Source organism: Heterobasidion irregulare (assembly GCF_000320585.1).
Source record: "Heterobasidion irregulare TC 32-1 unplaced genomic scaffold scaffold_03, whole genome shotgun sequence".
Lineage (NCBI taxonomy): Eukaryota > Fungi > Basidiomycota > Agaricomycetes > Russulales > Bondarzewiaceae > Heterobasidion > Heterobasidion irregulare.
This window is the reverse complement of record NW_009258199.1, coordinates 775,044-793,321: the sequence shown is the minus strand read 5'-3', so window position 1 is coordinate 793,321 and position 18,278 is coordinate 775,044. Positions and strand designations below refer to the sequence as shown.

Sequence of the window (18,278 nt, the reverse complement as noted above, 5' to 3'; positions counted from 1 at the left end):
TGATGTTCCGAGTTCGAGGTCAGGCGTCTCGTCGTCGAAGATCGAGCAGGCCTTTCATCAGGAGCTGTACTTCGAGCAGGGCGTCAACCGTTTGACTGAGAGGCGCCTCTTGCGTGCCACGAACGGGAGACGCTGTCTTCACTTCGACTTCCCACAGTGTGTCTGTGTGGGCAGGTATAGGCTGGTTTGTTCGAGTATCGACCTGTTAATGATCGACCTGTTTCAAATGATTTGATTGAAAGCAGGTGGTATTCACGTACTTGTTCTTGTTGAAACATCTGGATTGCTAGCGTGCCTTTCCGGAACACGTATCCCCGTTTATATATCTGGGACCGTCGACTATCGGGTGTTGTCACTTATAGCTGATATATGAGCTTGTCAAAGCGAACGTACACGTAGCCCAGCGCAGAGGCAAAGCTGAGTGCGTCCCCAACGACCTGTACCGTTGCCCACGGGCGAGCAGTGGCATCGGGGTGAATACGGGAAGATTCAGCTTTCATATACGAATACAACATCCTGACCGTGCGTCGACATCAGCGGTGCGATCTACTAGAATTATGAGCTGTGACGTACCATCCAGATTCCGGTTCGAGCAGCTCTTTTCTGGCCCTCAGAAGGGCTGGTTCCTGACCAGCGTTTCGTTGCTGCTGGATATCCTCAGGTTCGAAGACTATTTCTCTAGAGTGCATTGGACGTGCGGATTCGCTATGCATAGCGATTCGGTTGAGGACCGCCTTCAGATCCTGTGCGAAGAATTCGCCGAAGAGAGACAACTCGTAGGAGTACGATGACATGGTCAATGGAGATCCCAGATTCCAAAACTTAGTGTTGTGGCCAAGGTGGCCAAGAATGGCCAACTTGCGAACTTGCAGATCTGCCTATTTTGGCTAATGGGTTTCACTCGGACGCACACCTTGGAACTCCCAGATACACAACATTTCTGATATCATGACGGGCAATAACTAACGCCAGTGATCCCCAATATCGGTACTTACATCAAGAAAACTACTACAGCTTCCATACTTGTCCCGATTTAAAACCCAAGTCACCAAGGATCCCACCGACAGCCCCCTGTGAGTAATTGCGACCGTATGGACCAGCAATAGCCGCGATCATTCTGTCGAAAAATTTGCGTGAGCGAAACCATGGTATGACGATCTAGCTGTTGGTCAAACTTACGGCTCAGGGCCACATACTAGGAACAATACGTTCTTTTGGCGAAACTCAGGGTCCTTCTCCGATGATGAGGAAAAAGATCGAACCCAAGATTTCCACCACGACTGGCTATCATTTGGAAGTAGCTCCAATGAGCGCTCGATGGCGGCTCTGTCAATTCGACCTTCTTGAAAGTCGTGACTAGCCAATGCAGTGGTCGGTCTACTCTGATTTTCCACGAACAAGCGAATTCTTAGCCTCTCCGGGTGACGCTCAGCCAGCTTTAGGAGAGGTTGTAAGAATAAGGGCGGTGGAAGTTCGGCAGCGTTCTGCGAGCCGTGGAGTAGCGTGAAACGAGTAGACTTATTCTTGGCACCCCCTTGGAGCAGCTGATGATGGAGCAACTGGTAGAAGGGCGAAAAGCCTGTCCCTCCTGAGATCTTGCAGTGTGGTGAGAAACCTGTCCTAAAAATGTGAGTTGTTGACGTACCATGACAATCTCATCCCAAGTGTCTGCATATGCATGGAAGGTCGGTAACGGACCACGAATCTCCACTGTGTCGCCGACTTGCTTTGAATGTAGCCATCTTCCTACTTCGCCTTTGAGATATTTCTTCACCCATAATTTTATATTGCCACGGTCGTCCATCCCCTCTAGCGGTGTGTAAGGTCTCTCGACCTGGATATCATCATCTTTAATAAATATGGACCAGATTGGCCAGAAGGCCGATGATTGCGAAGATGATGGAAGGGACTCGGGTGCAATGGTGAGGGTGAGAAGCTTCAGGTTTGGTCCACAGTCCTCGCTGGCCGTGAGAGTGACGGGAGTGAAGTGAGAGGGTGAGATAGATTCGTGTCGATATGTAGGTGCAGCACGGGATTCTGAGGGCCAAAAGAAGTAAGCCGCGGTCAGGCCGCCAGTCGCAGCGAGAGCAACTATTGCGCTAGCATAGGAGTATGAAGATTTTGCAGGTGCGGCTGTGGAATAACGAAAGCGCAGCATTGGGCGTGCATTTTGAATCCTCTTCTGCGATTGAAGGCGCCAGGTGGATACAACTCGCGTCTTGATCATGGTGAGGCGTTGAGTGCCAAATCGGGACGATTGAAGACAAATGAAGTGACAAATACATCCAAACACAGTTTCCGTCTCTTGATTTTGTCTCTAATCCACTGTTATGCGATCCATCCAATTCGATTCCCCGAGCTTGTTTTTTCTGGGTCAGGACAGCCGCAAGGGCTTGAGACTCAGCGCTCCGCTCTGCGTGAACCTACTCCGCATATTCGCATGCTTTTGGTGACAGCTTCCAAGTTGCCAGTCAAGTTGCCCCTTTGCATGGACTCATGTCTCCTATAAGTTGGGCACAATTTTACCCTACGCGGACATAGCCCAAGAACCGCCGTTGCAGCTTCTTATTTCCTCCAGGCAGGAAGCATCTCTCAGTACTGACTGCATGTTCGGCTATCTCCACTTCGATATGCTCGCCCATGGACACCGTGATACAGACTTCGTCCCTCTTCACTGTGAATTATTGACATGGGTCAGTCTTCTCTCCACTGTGCATGTGCGCGCGGTCAGATATTCTAGCTCATTCTCGTCACAGCGTTCTCCGAAGCGTCTGAAGGCTCGCCTACAGTTTGCTGACTTGAGGTATAAGTAATATCCTCTAGTTATCGCGCTGTCCGCGCAAGTCTCGGTGCGTGCTTCCTTGCTTATTAGTCCCTTCCAACACTTGTTCATATCTCATTAGATTCTAGAGCAAAGCGTCGTCAGCCTGTGCGAAGTGACCTTTGAATCAGAATATTGGACGTTTGACGTTGTTGGCAACACCAGCTGTCCGTCCTTGAAGGTATAGGCGTGGAAAACTATGCTGACAGGACCTACATACTTCGCAGGTCTAAGAATCCGATTCCGAAGTAAAAGGTTGCAATCGGGGACGCCAACTATATCATACACTTCGGCACCTCGAACCAAGTCTCGTTCCCTCGAAGAACGACCTCGCATTGATATTTTTGCTTTGCCAATGGATGTCGAAATTCTTAGTATCTCGGAACTTGCAAGGAGACCTGGGCCAGAAGTTCGAAACGAATCAGGAAACCACTGCGAGGTTGTGTGCTTGCACGGACGCTCCTCGAGGCTGCGGGATGACGTACCTAGGACACAGCCCCTATTCGACACATCATGACGCTCCAAGTAGGAAGTCTCGGGATAAATCCAGAGCGGTAGGCGCTTCACGGAACGATTTTGGAATAGAATGGATCGAACTTAGTCCAGAATGTAAATTTTGATTCTGCGCTGACATCAAAGCGAAGCATCCTCGCGGCGGCTTTCTCTTCCCGACGGTTTTGTAGAGTATAAAGTGGAATGCCCACAGGAGATCGATCCAAGCAACTTCCACCCCAATCATGTTCAAAATGCTTATGTCCTATCTGCTTGCTGCTAGTTTCACTGCAGTCATTGCTAGTGCCACCCCTCTAACTCGATCCATTGGCCCTGGATGCCGCTCTTTTCCCACGAACGGCGTTGACACTTTGTTGGATTTCACCCTGGTCGCTCAGTACGACAGCGACACCAGCATTCACAAGCAGCTGGTGCTCGGTGCAGATGGTTCAGACCCTGCACCCAACATTACCTTTGTCGGAGTATGTTCATTGTTTCATCATTCACTCAAAGTCATGTGTCTCATTGCATATAAGTCTATCGATTCTATTCCGACTCCTCTTGGACAGAACTTCACAATGGCCCATTCTGGTGTTACCGGCCAAGCAGTCGGTGGCAACCTCGTCCCCAAGATATCGGCCAACGTCACTAGTGGCGATTTTCTCCCCTTCATATCGCAATACGATGGAGCGCCTACTGACCCGGCTGAAGTGTACTGTGAATTAGTGAGTCAACTAGTGACACGATGATCTGACGCTGACTGTTCGAAATTAACTAGGTCAGCACATCCCCGAATGGCAGTCCCTATCCGGACCCACTCCTCTCTGTAGACAATGATGCGGACAACTTCTTCATTTGCAATAGCACATCAAGTAGTCAACAAAACATTGTCTATGATCCTGTTCAGGCTTCTGCTACAACCTATGATTTTGATAGCTGCGAGCGGGTGCATATACTCATCATACAATAGTACTTATCTACGACTAGCTATGGACATACGGGCAATCTGCTATGGACAAGCCATACATCCTTGTAATATCTCCCTTCCCCTGTTTTACACTGTTACATTGTCACAAATTCGCGGTCGATATGTCAATACCAGTGACTTTCAAACTTTGAGAATCGTGAGCTTACCCAAAAGCGGCATTGAAATTGGCAGCCACCAAACCTCACCAAACTTTTTCTCAATACATTCACCCATTCCCTGTCGCCACCCTCATTTTCTCATTCCATGTCACCTCGTTATAAATGGAACTCAACCGCGCCCCAACGTATGTGATCACGGTTTTCTTCGACATGCCTCTTTAATTTACCGTCATTAGACTTGAGGCGATCTCCGCATTCATACAGTCGCAGAGAGCGCTGCTCTCTCAGACGCACTCTGATATAGAGCGTCTGAAGCAGCTTCGAAGAAAGGTGACTGTGGATCCTCAAGGGTTTGTAGAAAGGATAGATCAAAAGGTCCGGTTTACTGCTGGTCTTATTTTGACTTAATTCTTGACAACGAAGACGTAGCTTAATGACGATCTCTTTCACCGACACGATCACCTAGACGGTGCAACCGGCTTTATAAAGAGCATTGACTGGGCGTTGTTTGAAGCAAAAGGTACAGCAATTTTATACACATATAATTCCACCTGCTGAAAACCAGAACAAGATCCTGCCAGGCTTCATATGCTTGCTTCCGACCTCCGCCTAATCCAATCCGAACGCGAGGTTCCATCCTCAAGGCAGTGTTCGCCCCTTTCCCCTCTCCAGCGTCTAGTCAAGGATGCCCGCCGCACGATTCTCGATCCTGTCCTCGAGTCTCTGGACTTTTCTTCCGACTCTGCTGACGAGAGTGACAAGCTGACACCCCATGAGCACCGCAAGGAACGAGAACGTGCAAAGATTCGGGAACTACGCATGAGACGGATTGGCGAGGGTGGGCTCACTCTTCCGATAAATGGAGGGCAAGAGGACGGAGTGTTCATCAGGAGAGATTTGGATGACGAGAGCGGAGAAGTAGATATATCCTTGCAGGACATCATGGAGTCGAGAGCGGTTGCGATCAGGGCAATGCAGGACACTTCTACGGAAGATGCCAAACAGACGAACCTTCCTCCACTGCCAACAACCTCATCTACCTTACATTCTGCACCACCAAAACCTCTGCGCCCACGACGGTCGGCGACCAAGGCTCAACCAACGACTCCCCTATCAGTAAAAATCAACTTGCAGAGGAAAAAGCGTCCGCAAGAGCCAGAGCCCGAACAGGCACTCGAAGAAGATGTCGAGTCACGTACCACCAAGCGGCCTCGAGGTTCTGGGAAGCCAAAACCAGAGACTTTCAACCAGGCGTGGTCGGTGTCCGAACAACATCTTCTCGAGAGGCTTTTGGAGGAGATACCAGATGGAGAGAAAAATCGGTACATGATTCTATATCTCCCTTGGTAGATTCATGTTGACATGGTCCTGGTAGATGGGCAAAAATATCGAAAGCGATGAATGGCCGTCGCACTGCGAGACAAGTTGCCAGTCGAGTGCAAAAGTACTTTGAAAAGCTCAAAAGGTTCGGCGTACAAATTAGCGGCACTCAGTCCGGAGGAGGCGCGAGCAGCAGTCGTGCTAGTAGTTTGCCAATGACGAAGGAGGACACATATTGATTCACATACCACAAGAGCAGGTTCAATCGTTGGATACTTCTGGAAATACATTCCCGCCTCGCTCATTGTCTTTGAGGTAAGCGCTCTGGCAAATCTCCTCTAACAATGCCTCATGCATTCAGAAACTCAATCTGAACAGGAGGACTCTGTCTCTCAAGATGGCTATGTCTGCTAAGAGTTTCTCGCCTCAACTTTAATGCTGAGCGCTGGGCGATGCCACTCAATGTGACTGTCCATCGGGGACGGCGAGCAAATACTCGATGCCGAATGATTACAGACATATGTCCTACCATTTGACAGAGCGCCTGATTATTGATCTGTCGCAGTTCACGAATTGACGTCTCAGGCCTCAGGCCTCAGGCCTCAGGGTCCACATTGCTTTTATGCAGCCGTTTCCTGGTACCGCTTTTGTCGATGGTATGGCGTTCTCGGTCGATACAGCCTGTGCACGGCTTCTGCTATGGCTGACATCCACAACAGCGCGGACATTGACTATTGCAGGCTCCAGCGCTCTTCTTCATCACTATCATCTTCTTCCTTTCAGGTTGTCAATGTCCCGTACCAGTAAACACTTGATTCTGCAGTATGTCTCCGTTCTTACCGCGGAGATCGCAGGTTGTGTGTAGCTCGAGAACAAATTCTATGGCCGCGCTTCACACAATTCTGTTGCAGTCGACGGAGCAGTCTTGAGTGAGCCTCAGTTGCTGTTGGCGAACGGTCTCGTCTTAGTACACTCTGCATCGGTCTGTCTTTCACGAGTTTATATCGATTGAATGATGAAATTGATACACTCCTGGTCTAAGCTGTCATAAAAATTCCACACCTTATGCACAGGGTTTCAAGCTGCCGAACAGTGTTATTTAGGGTTTTCATATCCTAAATTGGTCCCGCTTCCCTGAATCACCACAGCTCAGCCCTCGGATGCTATCCAACGCGTTTCGAAGAACACCGCCTACATCTCATTGATGACTGCGCAGTCTGGCTTGGTGGCACTCCTATCGTAACTCACGTCAAGCAGCGCTCGTTTTCCTTCGTTTTCTCCATCCTTTGAAGGCAATTGTTTACTCCATATGCTCCATGTTCACTGTTTAGAGAAGTTGGTCCTGGTTGTCAGTTCTCAGCTGATGTCGTTGCAAATTTGAGCGCTAGCAGGAAACGCATATAAATACCATGACACTGTATCGAGCACCTCACGATTCTCCACCAGCTCTCTCGACCACAGACAAACACTCTCCTTGAAACTTTGACTTCAAAAGGACCCTTGTTATATATTGTGATGGCCTTCAGCGTCCCGAAACTTTTCATATTTGCCGCCGTGCTTGCATGTGCTTTCGTTGCGAATGCTGGTGGGCTCTTTGTTTAACATTATATCTTGGCGCATACTGTAGCTTACCTATTTGCGCTCCTCCTAGGTCCGTTATCTCGTCGCCAAGTCGGTAATGCTCAATGCAACATCGACCGCCTCAAATTCGTTGTCAACCTTCAGGAAACTTCTGACCAGATCAATAAGCTTGCCACCGAACTCGCGTATGTGTGCAGCCTCTGCTATTTTGATTCTCATCTTATAGTCATGGCGCAGAAACACGAATTTCTCTTCTACCGTAGACAGCGCTCAGTCTGGCATCGACGGTGCCTTCCAGGCGACTGATGGTATCGCCGACGCGATCTTCAGCAACCAGACTGCTCCTCCTGAACTGAGGAATCAGGTTGGCGGTAACCTTACCATCGTTCTCAAGGCTCTGCTGAGCATCAATACGTTCGTATCTTCACGCATTTTCGGTGCGCGCTTCGGCTGACATCGTTGCCGTATTTCAGCACGGATCCGACCGCCTCTGCTACTCTTGAGAATGCGAAGAGCTTCTTCCAGACTGCCGCTGAAGCGTCGAATGACGTCGTCGAAGATTGTCATTGATCTATTGCATGACCAGACGACCTGTTGATCAGGTCGATTGTATGCAGATCACTTATGTTGTGGACGGACATTGCGAAATGCCAATTGAGGGTTACTCACGAACATTGGAATACTTATCACACAATGTGTTTATGAGTATGTGGATTTTCATGCTATCGATACATTCGAATGTAGTGGTACGTGTGACAATATAAGCAAAACCTAATACCATGCTCTCTGAGCGTTACCATTCCGAGTAATGATAGGTGATTTCGGAATGCGAATGACAGGTGCGTTGAGATCCAGCCCATCAGACATTTCGTGAAGTTCAGCGACCGGTCGAACAGGATATGTCTCGGGCGTCACCGGGAGCTCACTCCTTGCGCTCCACGTCGATGAAGAAGTTGAGAGCGAGGGCGGCATAGGGAAAAGGAGAGGGGCCTTGGACGAGGCTCGTCTCTGATTCGCTGTGCACTCCTTCGCTACATTGCGCGCCTCTTCAGGGGCCCTGGCAATCTCCTTGTCGGTAAGGAAGAAGGTGTCAATCTTGCACACCTCTTCGCGCAACTCTGCAAGCGAGATGCGATCGAGAGGCTTGTAGACAAGAATGCGGCGAAGAAGGACAATCGCCTCCTGAGAGATGGGGAGGAAGGAAGTGAAGAAGGCCGGTTGGGTGAGATACTGTTGGAAGTGATAGTTGTCGAGTGTAGGAGTGTCCCAAGGGAGCATACCAGTGAGCATGGAGATGAGGATGATGCCAAGCGACCAAATGTCACAATGGCGAGAGCCAACTCTATCGCCTTTACCACCTTTGCGGAGACACTCTGAGAGCATGGGGGAAAGGCGTTCAGCACATTTGCATTCGAAGAAGGAAAAAGAATCAGACTCACCAGGACTCATGAAGTTAGGGGTGCCCGTGCGGAGTTCTGGAGTGACTGGACGACTGGTGGCCAGACCAAAGTCGGTGAGGTAGATATTTGACAAATCTTCCGAGCAAAGAATATTGTCAGGTTTCAGGTCGCGATGATAGATACCGTTGGAATGGCAAAACTGAACGGCATCGATGATTTGGGTGAAGACCTGCTTCACCAAATCGTCTCTCCGATAGAAAGTGCTCGTGGTTGTAACGGCTCTGCATATATCACCAGAGGGGCAAAGGTCCATCACAACATAGGTGAAATAAGCTTCCTTGATAATTTGATGAACGGAAACAATGTTGGGATGATCAGAAACGATCTGGTGTAAAGCGAGCTCGCGCGTCTGAAGACGACCCATTTGAGACTTGGGGTCAGCTCTTAGAAGAACCTTCACCGCGTACTCCTGTGGTTCTGGTGAGGACGTTTCAATGGCACGATAGACGACGCCAAAGGCACCAGAGCCTATCTTCTGGACAAGCTCTAGAGAGCGATGAGCGATGAGATGACCAGTGAGGTCAGGGATGGAGTTGCGTGCATAAGACATATCAAAGAGTAGATGCGGTCAACGCAAGTAAATGGTTATAATGTGGTGTATGAGTATGTGCGATCAACGCAAGTAGTTGGATAGATTGTGTGGTGAGTGGTATGTGCGATCAACGCAAGTAGTACGTGTGGGTAGATGGGAGTAAGAGGACAAGGTTGGATAGCATTCAGCGTCTCTCCATGGATGCTTATATGCGTTTTCTCGCATCGGTTTCGCGGATAGCATACAAGAGGTCTCGGAAGTGAAGGTCTCGGAAATGTGGGGGTCTGGACTCTAGTAGAGAATGAAGCCCTTCCTGAGAGCTGACGAAGTGTCACAGTCATGTGACTATGTTACGCTCTGGACTCTGAGCGACTCCTCCAGCCCGAGACACAACGACACCAACTCAACAATGTCGACACGAGGCCGATCCCCCTCACCACGACGATTGCCAGATGTCGATGTCGACATGGAAAATGGCGCGCCGGAAAAGAATGACGCAAAGGTCGTTGTCGTGAACCACCTTACTCGCAACGTCGTGGAGGCCCACCTCCGTACCATCTTCGGCTTCTACGGCAAAATCACCAAGGTCGATCTCCCCGTATATGGAAAATGTTTGTCCAACTCCTATCAGCACTGGCCTGGTCTCGTCGCTGATCCTCCATTCTCCGCAGCGGGTCAAAACAGGGGGAAAGCGGCACTGGAATTCGAAGAATCGGCAGCCGCGCACAAGGCAGCGTCTCACATGAACGGCGGACAGCTCGATGGTGCGGTATTGAATGTCGAGCTCTCCGACCTTCCAGTGCGCTCTCGTTCGCGCTCTCTCCGCCCACGTGCCCGCAACGGCCGAGACAAACCTCGCTCCCTCTCGCGCTCTCGGTCGCGCTCCCGTTCTCCCAGGTTCCCTAGGAGGGAGTTTGGACGTTTCGCCGAAGGGTATCGTAGACCACCTCCTCGCAGGCCCCCACCGAGGGACACTTACCGCCCCGTGTCCCGCTCTCGGTCTCGGTCCCCCATTCGCAGAGTAGGGGCCATCGCTCCTAGGAGGAGATCACCAAGCTATGAACGTGGAGGATACGGTGGACGGAGGGGTCGTTCGCGCTCTGCTAGCTATTCGGTGCGCTCGAGCCGTTCTCGCTCACGCTCCGTCTCTCGTTCCCGTTCTCGCACACGGTCAATTTCTTCCTACTCGAGATACAGCAGGAGTCGCAGCCGATCGAGATCGTACAGCAGAGGACGAAGGAGCTACAGCAGGGACGATATCAGAGATAGTCGGTCAAGATCACCGGCACCTCGAGAGGCCTAGGCATATATATCTATGTACGCATTCCTTCTTGCAAGTGTCTTCGCTACCGCGTTGTATTCAATATCATCGAAATACTGTGCCTCGCAGTCATCGGCCCATTACATCGATTAAAAAGATCACGTTAGTGTACATATATCAAGCAGCGTCTAGTCGTCGCTATGAATGGAGTCGTCGTCAGCAAGGAAAGGTCTGTGAGGATGGAACAGTGCTTAAGTGATTGTCCACGAGCATGGTGGCGGACCCACTTACGCATATTCGTAGTCATGCCTGATGGCGTTCGACATCCATTCCTCGTCCGCTTCCTGTAGAGGGAATCCTGGACCACCTGCTTTGCTTAATACGACGGGTAGCAGGACGAGCCCATGCAATGCTCCAGATATAATTAGGGTAAGCCACATCCGGAAGTAATAGATCTGCAGCCGAGTCAGCGGCGTCGTCTTGGAATGTGGAGTCTGTTCTCACCTCGAGAAGCTTCGAACGTGTAAGAGCGAGCACACTCATGCCAATTAGCTTTGTGAGAGTAATTCCCGACAAAACCTGGGCGAAATAACTGCATTAGCATCATGAGAGTAAGTAAAACGAGGAGACTCACAGATGGGCCGACATCAACCAATGCTATTAACATCCTCTCATCGCGCTCCTTCTGTCCAGCCGGATGATCCATAGGCAGGCCAGACCCAGAGCTCATGAACGACCTTGCAACGTGCGCGCAAAACTCGACAGCAATCCCTAGCGAGATAACGAGGTTCACCAGGCTGATGGCGTTCAGGCTGATCCCCCACAAGCCCATCATGCCCATCACATTCACCACAGTCAGAGCGACAACCGCCGTGACGATGGTACCCGTGCGCCAGGAGCCGAGAAGCAGCGCGGTGACAATAAGCACGGACGCGAGGCCCAACCCAAGGACCTCCTGGGTCATGGATATGATGTGTGCGTACTGGTCGAAGAACACGAAAAAGAGAGAGTACGGGAAGATGGTCGCGCCAGTTTGCGCAGAGAGGTCGTCCGCGATGCGATGTGCAGCCGCAAACGCATTGATAAAGTCAGCCTGACCCTTGAGTGGAGAGGTAAACGTTCGGAAGTGGGATGCGATGACGTCGTCTTTTTCCGAATTGATTGACAGCGCAGTTCCAAATGATGCCTGTCCAGCCAGTGGACACTCTTCCGAGGTAGGCGATACTAACCACTGCCGTAGATAACGCATGAACTCCTCGCCCTCAGGTAGCCCGTTCATGGTGATGTTCCACGCCGGCTCTTTGTCCTGCATGCAAGGTTGGCATAACCGAGGGGAATCACGCGCTGTGCAGAATGTCCTGGGGTCCCGTTTGCGGACACGACAACAGGTCTCCACGGCCGGGTTCAGCCAGTTGAAAAAGTCGTCGATCCACGATGCGGTGGGCTGTGAGATGAAAGACACCTCGGAACGTTTACGTTCAGCTTCCAAGATGTTGGCTACGGATGAATCGTCGCAAGTGGTGAACCGGCCGCAGAGACTTTGCTGGCCTGGTCGTCGCGTGACATCGATATCATGAGCGATGAAGTAGACAGGGGGGCCAATGTCTAGATATGTGTCGAGGTTGTTGAAGTAAGGAATCAGATAGGATTCCGACGGTAAAGCCAGCCGTTGGTCTGGAACAAAAGTGTCAATCAATATGGTCACGGCACAGCACGAGAAATGACTAACCAAGTCCAAGCTCAATGTGTTGAATAGAGATGACAGAGGCAATGAAAACACCTCCGAAAGATAAGAGGACCATTCCCTTTATGAACGGGCGAAGCAGAAACGGGGCATAATATTTGCGGATGCCCCTTGCGATGAGGCCTAGGCCACTACCGGTTCTTGGGGCTTCAAGGAGCTGAATTCTGGAAGGAAGCCTGATACATGGCAGACAGTCGACTCTACCTGACTGTTGAATAGCTCGATCAGGGACAATCACTTGAGAATGTGAACTTTGCTCACCTCTATCCGGCGCAGATCGAGGACAAGAGCGCTGACGAATACAGTGATTTGCAACAGGGCGTTCAAGAACACACTTCCCGCGGCATAGAGAGCGAAGTTCCTGACAGCCGGCATGGGTACCAACGCACCGAGAGAGAAGGCGACGGTCTCGGTTATGGTACTAAGCAATATGGATGGTCCCATCTTCGCCAGCGTTCTCACCACGCGCTCTTCCGGCGACAGATACAAAGGCATAGACGCCGCATCGACTGACGCGTCGCGGGATGACTCGAAATGCGAGCGCCTAGACGTAGGGGACGCTGCAACAGAGAAATTCAATGCCTGTTCCGGCGAAGCAGCGTTCGGACCGTGCAGCAGGTTCTGGCGATCCAATTCATGGACTAGAATGAAAACATTGTCCACGCCAACGGCCAATACGAGGAAAGGTATAACCTCGGCAATGATAAGAGTCACTTTCACGCCAGCGGCAGAGAAGAAGCCAATGGAAGAGGAAACAGACAGGATGACGAGTGCAATGCTGAACAAGCCCAATGTTAGTTTAGAACCAACGAAGAGCTTGCGCGGGAGACGAGGGAAGATCCGAGGGACGTTCCGAGAGTCGACCGATATAGAGGAGGAAGACAAGTGTAAACGCGTGAACAGGCGCGGCAAGTTCGAGGCCCAGTTCCAGAGGGATGATAGGGTACCCTCTTCTTCACGGCCTACAAAACCATTACCTAGCGTCAGTGACACGTAGATAAACATAGCGATGTACGATAGGACGACGATCTTGACATCCGTGTTCGTGCTCTTATTGAGCTCCTCTTCGAGAGATACTCCAGTAGAGAACGCAATCTCTAGTCCGGCCTGCTCGGGAGCTCTCTGACTGAGGTCATAGAGATATTCCCGCAAAGTGCGTTCCCATTCCATCGCCTTCTCCTGCACCTCCGGATCGAGCGAGTCGGAGACAACGATATTGATGACTAAAGCCTCCGCATCCAAGTACCCCCGCTCAGAATCTGGCACCTTGCCTAGAACATACTTCGGGCCTAGGGGCTGTTGGAAGTCAGGCAGACATTCTGCCGGGGTATGCGCACACTGTTGTATGCGATCAGCCCAAGTATCGGGGCTTGTATTGTCGATATCATTTCCGAACCATGCAGTGACGGACTGGAAGACGCAGGCGCCACGCGGCCCAGCGGGTTTGAAACAGACATCTGAAAGGCGGTATCCATTTGGTGAAGAGCGGAGGGAACGAATATCGTTTTCCACATCGAACCAATACTTGAGATGGTCCCAGGACAGAACTGGTGGTTTAACCTCGGCCAATGCGCGTGTTTGCAAAGATATACTATGACCAAGGGTGCTTGACTCCACAGGCAATGAGGTCACAAAGATCTGCTCCGTACGATAGAAAGGCCCGAAGTTCTGGTCGAAGAAGTCCTTTTGAATCTTGCTCTCCGAGTCAGGCGCTACCCACAGTCTCACTGGATCTGTCTCCACGCTGAAGTTCTTCCAGCCTATATTGAGCAGTCCAACCACAGTGAACATCACTGCGAATGTTAACCATGGGTAGTTGGCAGATATGGAACCGACCCGGTAGAAGAAAGAACGGAGGATAGAGTTCAGGCGATATTGGCGGGGCTGGACGGTTTCTATGGGGTCCAGAGTCAATCCGCGACCCATACGAGACTCTGCTTGACTGTTCGACGATTGTTCGCCGTCGATATTATGTGCTAGCGAGGGGGCGCCAACCAAACCTCGTGTATGCGACCTCGGAGAGAGGGGGGTATCTGATGCAGTTTCGGCAGACAAAACCATTCGGGCACGTTTCCTCTCTTTACGAAGACTAAGCGCCCTTTGGAAGCTGAAGCCGGAAACGAATGCGAATGCGCAGAGTCCGTAAGCAAGAACCAAAAAAAAAGTAAGACACGACGTTGCACCAACTCGACATGTATCAAGCTCGTCTGGCGCAGGGAGGGGAGGGAGGGCTTGGCAAACCTGTGGGCAGTCTATGCATGTGCAACGGCTGAGAAGATCGTTGTCTGAGCAGTTCCTAGTCTGTCTGTCGTATGGCTCCAATTCCGAGGAAGTAGAAGGAGGAGGAAAATTAATTTGGAACGGACTCCCCAAGTCTTTCTCGTCGCCCAGATATTTCAAGAACCCGGTGTAATTTGTAGCTCCTCCGCCGATGAGATCCATGGCATAGCTGTTAGCTGCGCCTACTTGAACCTTCTCACAACTGTTGAAGAAACCCTCCCCGAATCGTTCACCAACAAAAAAATCGAGAGACTTCACAGCCGTCTGACCTGTTGAAGACTTCTGGGTAGAAGTTACATTCACAAATGTAGCCTGTTGGGGGGAGCAAGTAAAATGGCAGAAGAAGGAACGGAAGTTGTTGCGGCAAGCAGGACATGAGGATATTAGGGTTTCCACTTGTGCCAGGTTGTCGCGTAGAACTTCCAATTGATCCGTATCACAACAAGCAGGCCCGTCGGCGAACTCTTCACCGCAAACTGACGTGAGAAGGGTGCGTGCTTTGCTGTCGGGCTACAGGGTCCTCAGCTCTTTACAACACAAGCAATAGATATGATACGCGTACGTACGTCGACAGGAGGTCCATCATATGGACATGGCAGAGGCTTTCCAAACCATCCTTTAGTTCCACACGATCCTCTCAGGGCGCAACGCCCCTCACCAGAGAACGGTATCTGGTTAGAGGCCATATTAGCAACCCGAGCGCACCTGGCGGTATGAGCTCGCCAAGGAGGACGGTATAGAGAAGGGGTGTACGGGACGCGTCTCGAGTCGTGGTGCGCTGCCAGACCGAGTCGGGGAGCTGGCACGATCCAGCGTTTCACGTGCACAGCCACAATGACCTCATGCCGTCCGCATTTAGCATCTCGTAGCTTCTCCTCCATTCGACTTTTGCAGCTGCCGTCGAGCCATGTCAGAGCCTCAGCCAGTATCCAAACATTCGCAGACATCCCATGATATGACCACAAAAAACCCTCGAAAAAGATTTGTAGGCAGTAAAAGCGCGCGGCCCTCGAAGCCTGGCGTTACATCCGTTGTCGCAAATCAGATCCCCGAAGACATTCTCTCCGACGTCCAGTTAAATGGCGCCATCCAGCAATTGCCATCAAACTATTCTTTCGAAATACACAAGACCATCCACCATGTAAGGAAGAACGGCGCGAAGATGGTGGCGCTGCAGATGCCCGAGGGCCTTCAAATGTTTGCTTGCACTATAGTAGACATCATCGAGCGGTTTGTAATCTCGACATCGACTCACTTTCTGTCATGCTCATGAACTCTGTGTGATTTAGATTCACAGATGCTCTGGCGGTCATCATGGGTGATGTTACATACGGTGCCTGTTGCATCGACGATTATACGGCTGTCGCTCTAGGATGTGATATGCTCGTTCACTACGGACATAGCTGTCTCGGTCTGCAATGTATCTTTCTATGCGTGCCTTCCGGGTTCTTACTCGTCACCCAGTTCCGATGGACCAGACAACTATCAAAACACTTTACATTTTCGTTGAAATCGCCATCGATGCTGCCCATCTCGCGCAGACTGTCCGTATCAACTTCCCAGGTGATCGTCTGCGCTTCCATGCAGAACTCTTGGATTCTGAGGAAAGTGATATCTCCATCCCTGCTGGTCAAAAGATCGGCCAGCCTCGACATCTCCAAATAGAAGGCCCAAACAATTCATCCGAAGAAACTCATATCCTTTCAGGGTCTGACGTAGACAAGGGGGCTTCGTCCAAATCGACACGCCTTGCTCTAGTGTCCACGATACAGTTTGTAGCCGCTCTCTCGCGACTGAAGGATGACCTTACTGTGGAGTATACTGATCCAACGCCTTTCATCACACCTGCCGGCCTGATAGGACACTCTGAAGCCTCCTCAAGTTCAGAGCTCGAGGTGAAACAGCCCATGCTATACACTGGAAGATACGATGCTATCATACCCCGTTCTAAGCCATTATCCCCCGGCGAAATTCTGGGTTGTACGGCGCCCCGGCTTAGCGATGATGTTGACGCACTCATGTGAGCCCATCTGCTGATACTCCTCCTACATTCGCCTGAGCGTACTTTTTCACCTTCAGATATCTTGGCGATGGACGTTTTCACCTCGAATCTATCATGATCGCCAATCCGACCGTTCCAGCGTTCCGCTATGACCCTTACTCTAAAAAATTCACGCGAGAACGGTATGCGCATGAGGAGATGAAGACAGTGCGGAATGACGCGGTGCAGACGGCCAGGAAGAGTATTGATACTTTTGCACATCGGTCAGCGACGAACGCGGAAACCACTTCTGTCGCTAAATCCCTGTCGGATCCTCTCGATGAACCCCCTATGTGGGGTGTTATCCTCGGTACGTTAGGTCGCCAGGGTAGTTTCAAACAACTGCAGGTATGTTTTGTCATGCCTCTCGGATTGTTTGGAATTGGCTGAACGCAATGCACTCACTAGGCCATCACTCATCAACTTACCCAATCGCACACGCCCATTCCATACATCCCCATACTGCTCTCCGAACTCTCGCCTGCGAAACTGTCCCTCTTCAGTCCCCACATATCCACGTTTGTCCAGACCTCCTGTCCTCGCCTCTCTATAGACTGGGGATACGCGTTCGATCGCCCCTTGCTCACTCCTTACGAGACCTCTGTAGCAATTGGACAGGCTATCGGTTGGATGGACTATACGGAGGATGGAGAAGGGAAGAAGATCGACGGTGTGTATCCTATGGACTTCTACGCCGCTGGCACGCCTTGGGCGATCTCGAGAACGACAGCTTCATTTTAATCCCACCAATGTTCTCATCGCTATCTAGACAATCTCTCCGTTGTAACAATGTTCAGGCTGTATTATAGAAGACAGTGTAGCCAAGAGCCAAACAAAGACAAGATGATTGACAGTAGCGGTCAAACAGTGAAGATGGGCGGTGCCTTCGACTGCATCGCCATACAACTGTCCAGAAATCGTTCTAGGTTCATGGAATCCAAGGGTCCACTGAGAGACTCGATCCCCGGAAAATGCCCTCCAAAAGCTCCCGGTTGAATGATGGTCCAATAGGGATCCATCACCAACTCATGGCCAAGCAAGTCTGTCATGCAAGGCTGAGGCTGTGAGAGGACCCTCGTTGCACGCTCTATGTCATGAAGAGACGGTGCAATGATGTCGAGGGACGCCGCATTATTCCCTCGACTCATATTCAGCACGAAATCCGTACGTTTTCGGATCACGTCAATGTGCTGCAGGGCGACGGCAGCGACGGCATTACAAGTCCCAAGGTCCTTGAGGAGCACTTGGGAGAACGAGATCCAGTCCTGAAGCTCCTCGTTTTCGATATTTGGCGGATCCACTATGATTGCAATTGCAAGTGTGACTGTCCTCGATTTCTCATGAGCCATGATCCTTTCGCTCGATGTAGACATGACTTACGTGCAGCCTCGAAAGAGAGGAGGGTCAGCGTAGTCCAGCGCTTATGAGCTTTGGGCGACTGCGTCTGGAATAGCTGAAGCATCGCCAAGAGGCGCTTGCTGAAAATCGCGATACAGGATTAGCTTGAGCTTGATCATTAATGAACCATCGGTCGTACCAAAAGATGAGAGTTATAGTTCTTGAGTGCCGATGGAAGATATCCAACCTCTTTTCTTTCTCGCTCATGTTCTGCACATGCCTTTTGACACGCATAAATAAGAATGGGCGCTGCCAAAATTTC

General features: G+C 50.8%; 10 protein-coding genes across 10 annotated transcripts; 5 read left to right on the top strand and 5 right to left on the bottom strand.

The window, feature by feature from the left end:
* Positions 1 to 19: 19 nt before the first annotated feature.
* HETIRDRAFT_415594 (uncharacterized protein) lies at positions 20 to 794 on the bottom strand (the record flags this gene model as incomplete). Its single annotated transcript, XM_009545298.1, has 4 exons — positions 20 to 202; positions 261 to 339; positions 394 to 516; positions 574 to 794. The coding sequence occupies 4 exons, from the start codon at positions 792 to 794 to the stop codon at positions 20 to 22; spliced, it is 606 nt and encodes a 201-aa protein (XP_009543593.1).
* A 214-nt stretch (positions 795 to 1,008) lies between these two features.
* HETIRDRAFT_314450 (uncharacterized protein) lies at positions 1,009 to 2,158 on the bottom strand (the record flags this gene model as incomplete). Its single annotated transcript, XM_009545297.1, has 3 exons — positions 1,009 to 1,158; positions 1,395 to 1,595; positions 1,646 to 2,158. 3 exons carry the CDS (start codon positions 2,156 to 2,158, stop codon positions 1,009 to 1,011), a joined length of 864 nt encoding a protein of 287 aa, XP_009543592.1.
* Positions 2,159 to 3,558: 1,400 nt separating this feature from the next.
* On the top strand, positions 3,559 to 4,283 carry HETIRDRAFT_312085 (uncharacterized protein; the record flags this gene model as incomplete). The annotated part of the gene is made up of 3 exons (XM_009545296.1): positions 3,559 to 3,795; positions 3,850 to 4,038; positions 4,092 to 4,283. The coding sequence occupies 3 exons, from the start codon at positions 3,559 to 3,561 to the stop codon at positions 4,281 to 4,283; spliced, it is 618 nt and encodes a 205-aa protein (XP_009543591.1).
* A 278-nt stretch (positions 4,284 to 4,561) lies between these two features.
* On the top strand, positions 4,562 to 5,958 carry HETIRDRAFT_314002 (uncharacterized protein; the record flags this gene model as incomplete). The annotated part of the gene is made up of 5 exons (XM_009545295.1): positions 4,562 to 4,584; positions 4,636 to 4,774; positions 4,829 to 4,919; positions 4,965 to 5,721; positions 5,775 to 5,958. The coding sequence occupies 5 exons, from the start codon at positions 4,562 to 4,564 to the stop codon at positions 5,956 to 5,958; spliced, it is 1,194 nt and encodes a 397-aa protein (XP_009543590.1).
* Positions 5,959 to 7,234: 1,276 nt separating this feature from the next.
* On the top strand, positions 7,235 to 7,870 carry HETIRDRAFT_102501 (uncharacterized protein; the record flags this gene model as incomplete). Its single annotated transcript, XM_009545294.1, has 4 exons — positions 7,235 to 7,304; positions 7,371 to 7,485; positions 7,538 to 7,714; positions 7,774 to 7,870. 4 exons carry the CDS (start codon positions 7,235 to 7,237, stop codon positions 7,868 to 7,870), a joined length of 459 nt encoding a protein of 152 aa, XP_009543589.1.
* A 201-nt stretch (positions 7,871 to 8,071) lies between these two features.
* HETIRDRAFT_313943 (uncharacterized protein) lies at positions 8,072 to 9,310 on the bottom strand (the record flags this gene model as incomplete). The annotated part of the gene is made up of 2 exons (XM_009545293.1): positions 8,072 to 8,673; positions 8,740 to 9,310. The coding sequence occupies 2 exons, from the start codon at positions 9,308 to 9,310 to the stop codon at positions 8,072 to 8,074; spliced, it is 1,173 nt and encodes a 390-aa protein (XP_009543588.1).
* Positions 9,311 to 9,758: 448 nt separating this feature from the next.
* On the top strand, positions 9,759 to 10,097 carry HETIRDRAFT_243176 (uncharacterized protein; the record flags this gene model as incomplete). The annotated part of the gene is made up of 2 exons (XM_009545292.1): positions 9,759 to 9,903; positions 9,964 to 10,097. Coding segments are annotated over 2 exons (279 nt in total), but the record flags the coding sequence as incomplete, so codon positions are not given.
* A 644-nt stretch (positions 10,098 to 10,741) lies between these two features.
* Positions 10,742 to 15,263, bottom strand: HETIRDRAFT_313240 (uncharacterized protein; the record flags this gene model as incomplete). Its single annotated transcript, XM_009545291.1, has 8 exons — positions 10,742 to 10,784; positions 10,845 to 11,008; positions 11,058 to 11,132; positions 11,188 to 12,227; positions 12,283 to 12,505; positions 12,559 to 13,857; positions 13,915 to 15,087; positions 15,144 to 15,263. The coding sequence occupies 8 exons, from the start codon at positions 15,261 to 15,263 to the stop codon at positions 10,742 to 10,744; spliced, it is 4,137 nt and encodes a 1,378-aa protein (XP_009543586.1).
* A 269-nt stretch (positions 15,264 to 15,532) lies between these two features.
* On the top strand, positions 15,533 to 17,359 carry HETIRDRAFT_48027 (uncharacterized protein; the record flags this gene model as incomplete). The annotated part of the gene is made up of 7 exons (XM_009544932.1): positions 15,533 to 15,807; positions 15,867 to 15,988; positions 16,042 to 16,185; positions 16,297 to 16,388; positions 16,482 to 16,597; positions 16,657 to 16,966; positions 17,027 to 17,359. The coding sequence occupies 7 exons, from the start codon at positions 15,533 to 15,535 to the stop codon at positions 17,357 to 17,359; spliced, it is 1,392 nt and encodes a 463-aa protein (XP_009543227.1).
* Positions 17,352 to 18,266, bottom strand: HETIRDRAFT_438863 (uncharacterized protein). Its single transcript, XM_009545290.1, has 3 exons — positions 18,156 to 18,266; positions 17,999 to 18,096; positions 17,352 to 17,942 (listed from the first exon to the last, which is right to left on the bottom strand). The coding sequence occupies exons 1-3, from the start codon at positions 18,248 to 18,250 to the stop codon at positions 17,479 to 17,481; spliced, it is 657 nt and encodes a 218-aa protein (XP_009543585.1). The 5' UTR covers positions 18,251 to 18,266; the 3' UTR covers positions 17,352 to 17,478.
* Between the last annotated feature and the right edge of the window lie 12 nt (positions 18,267 to 18,278).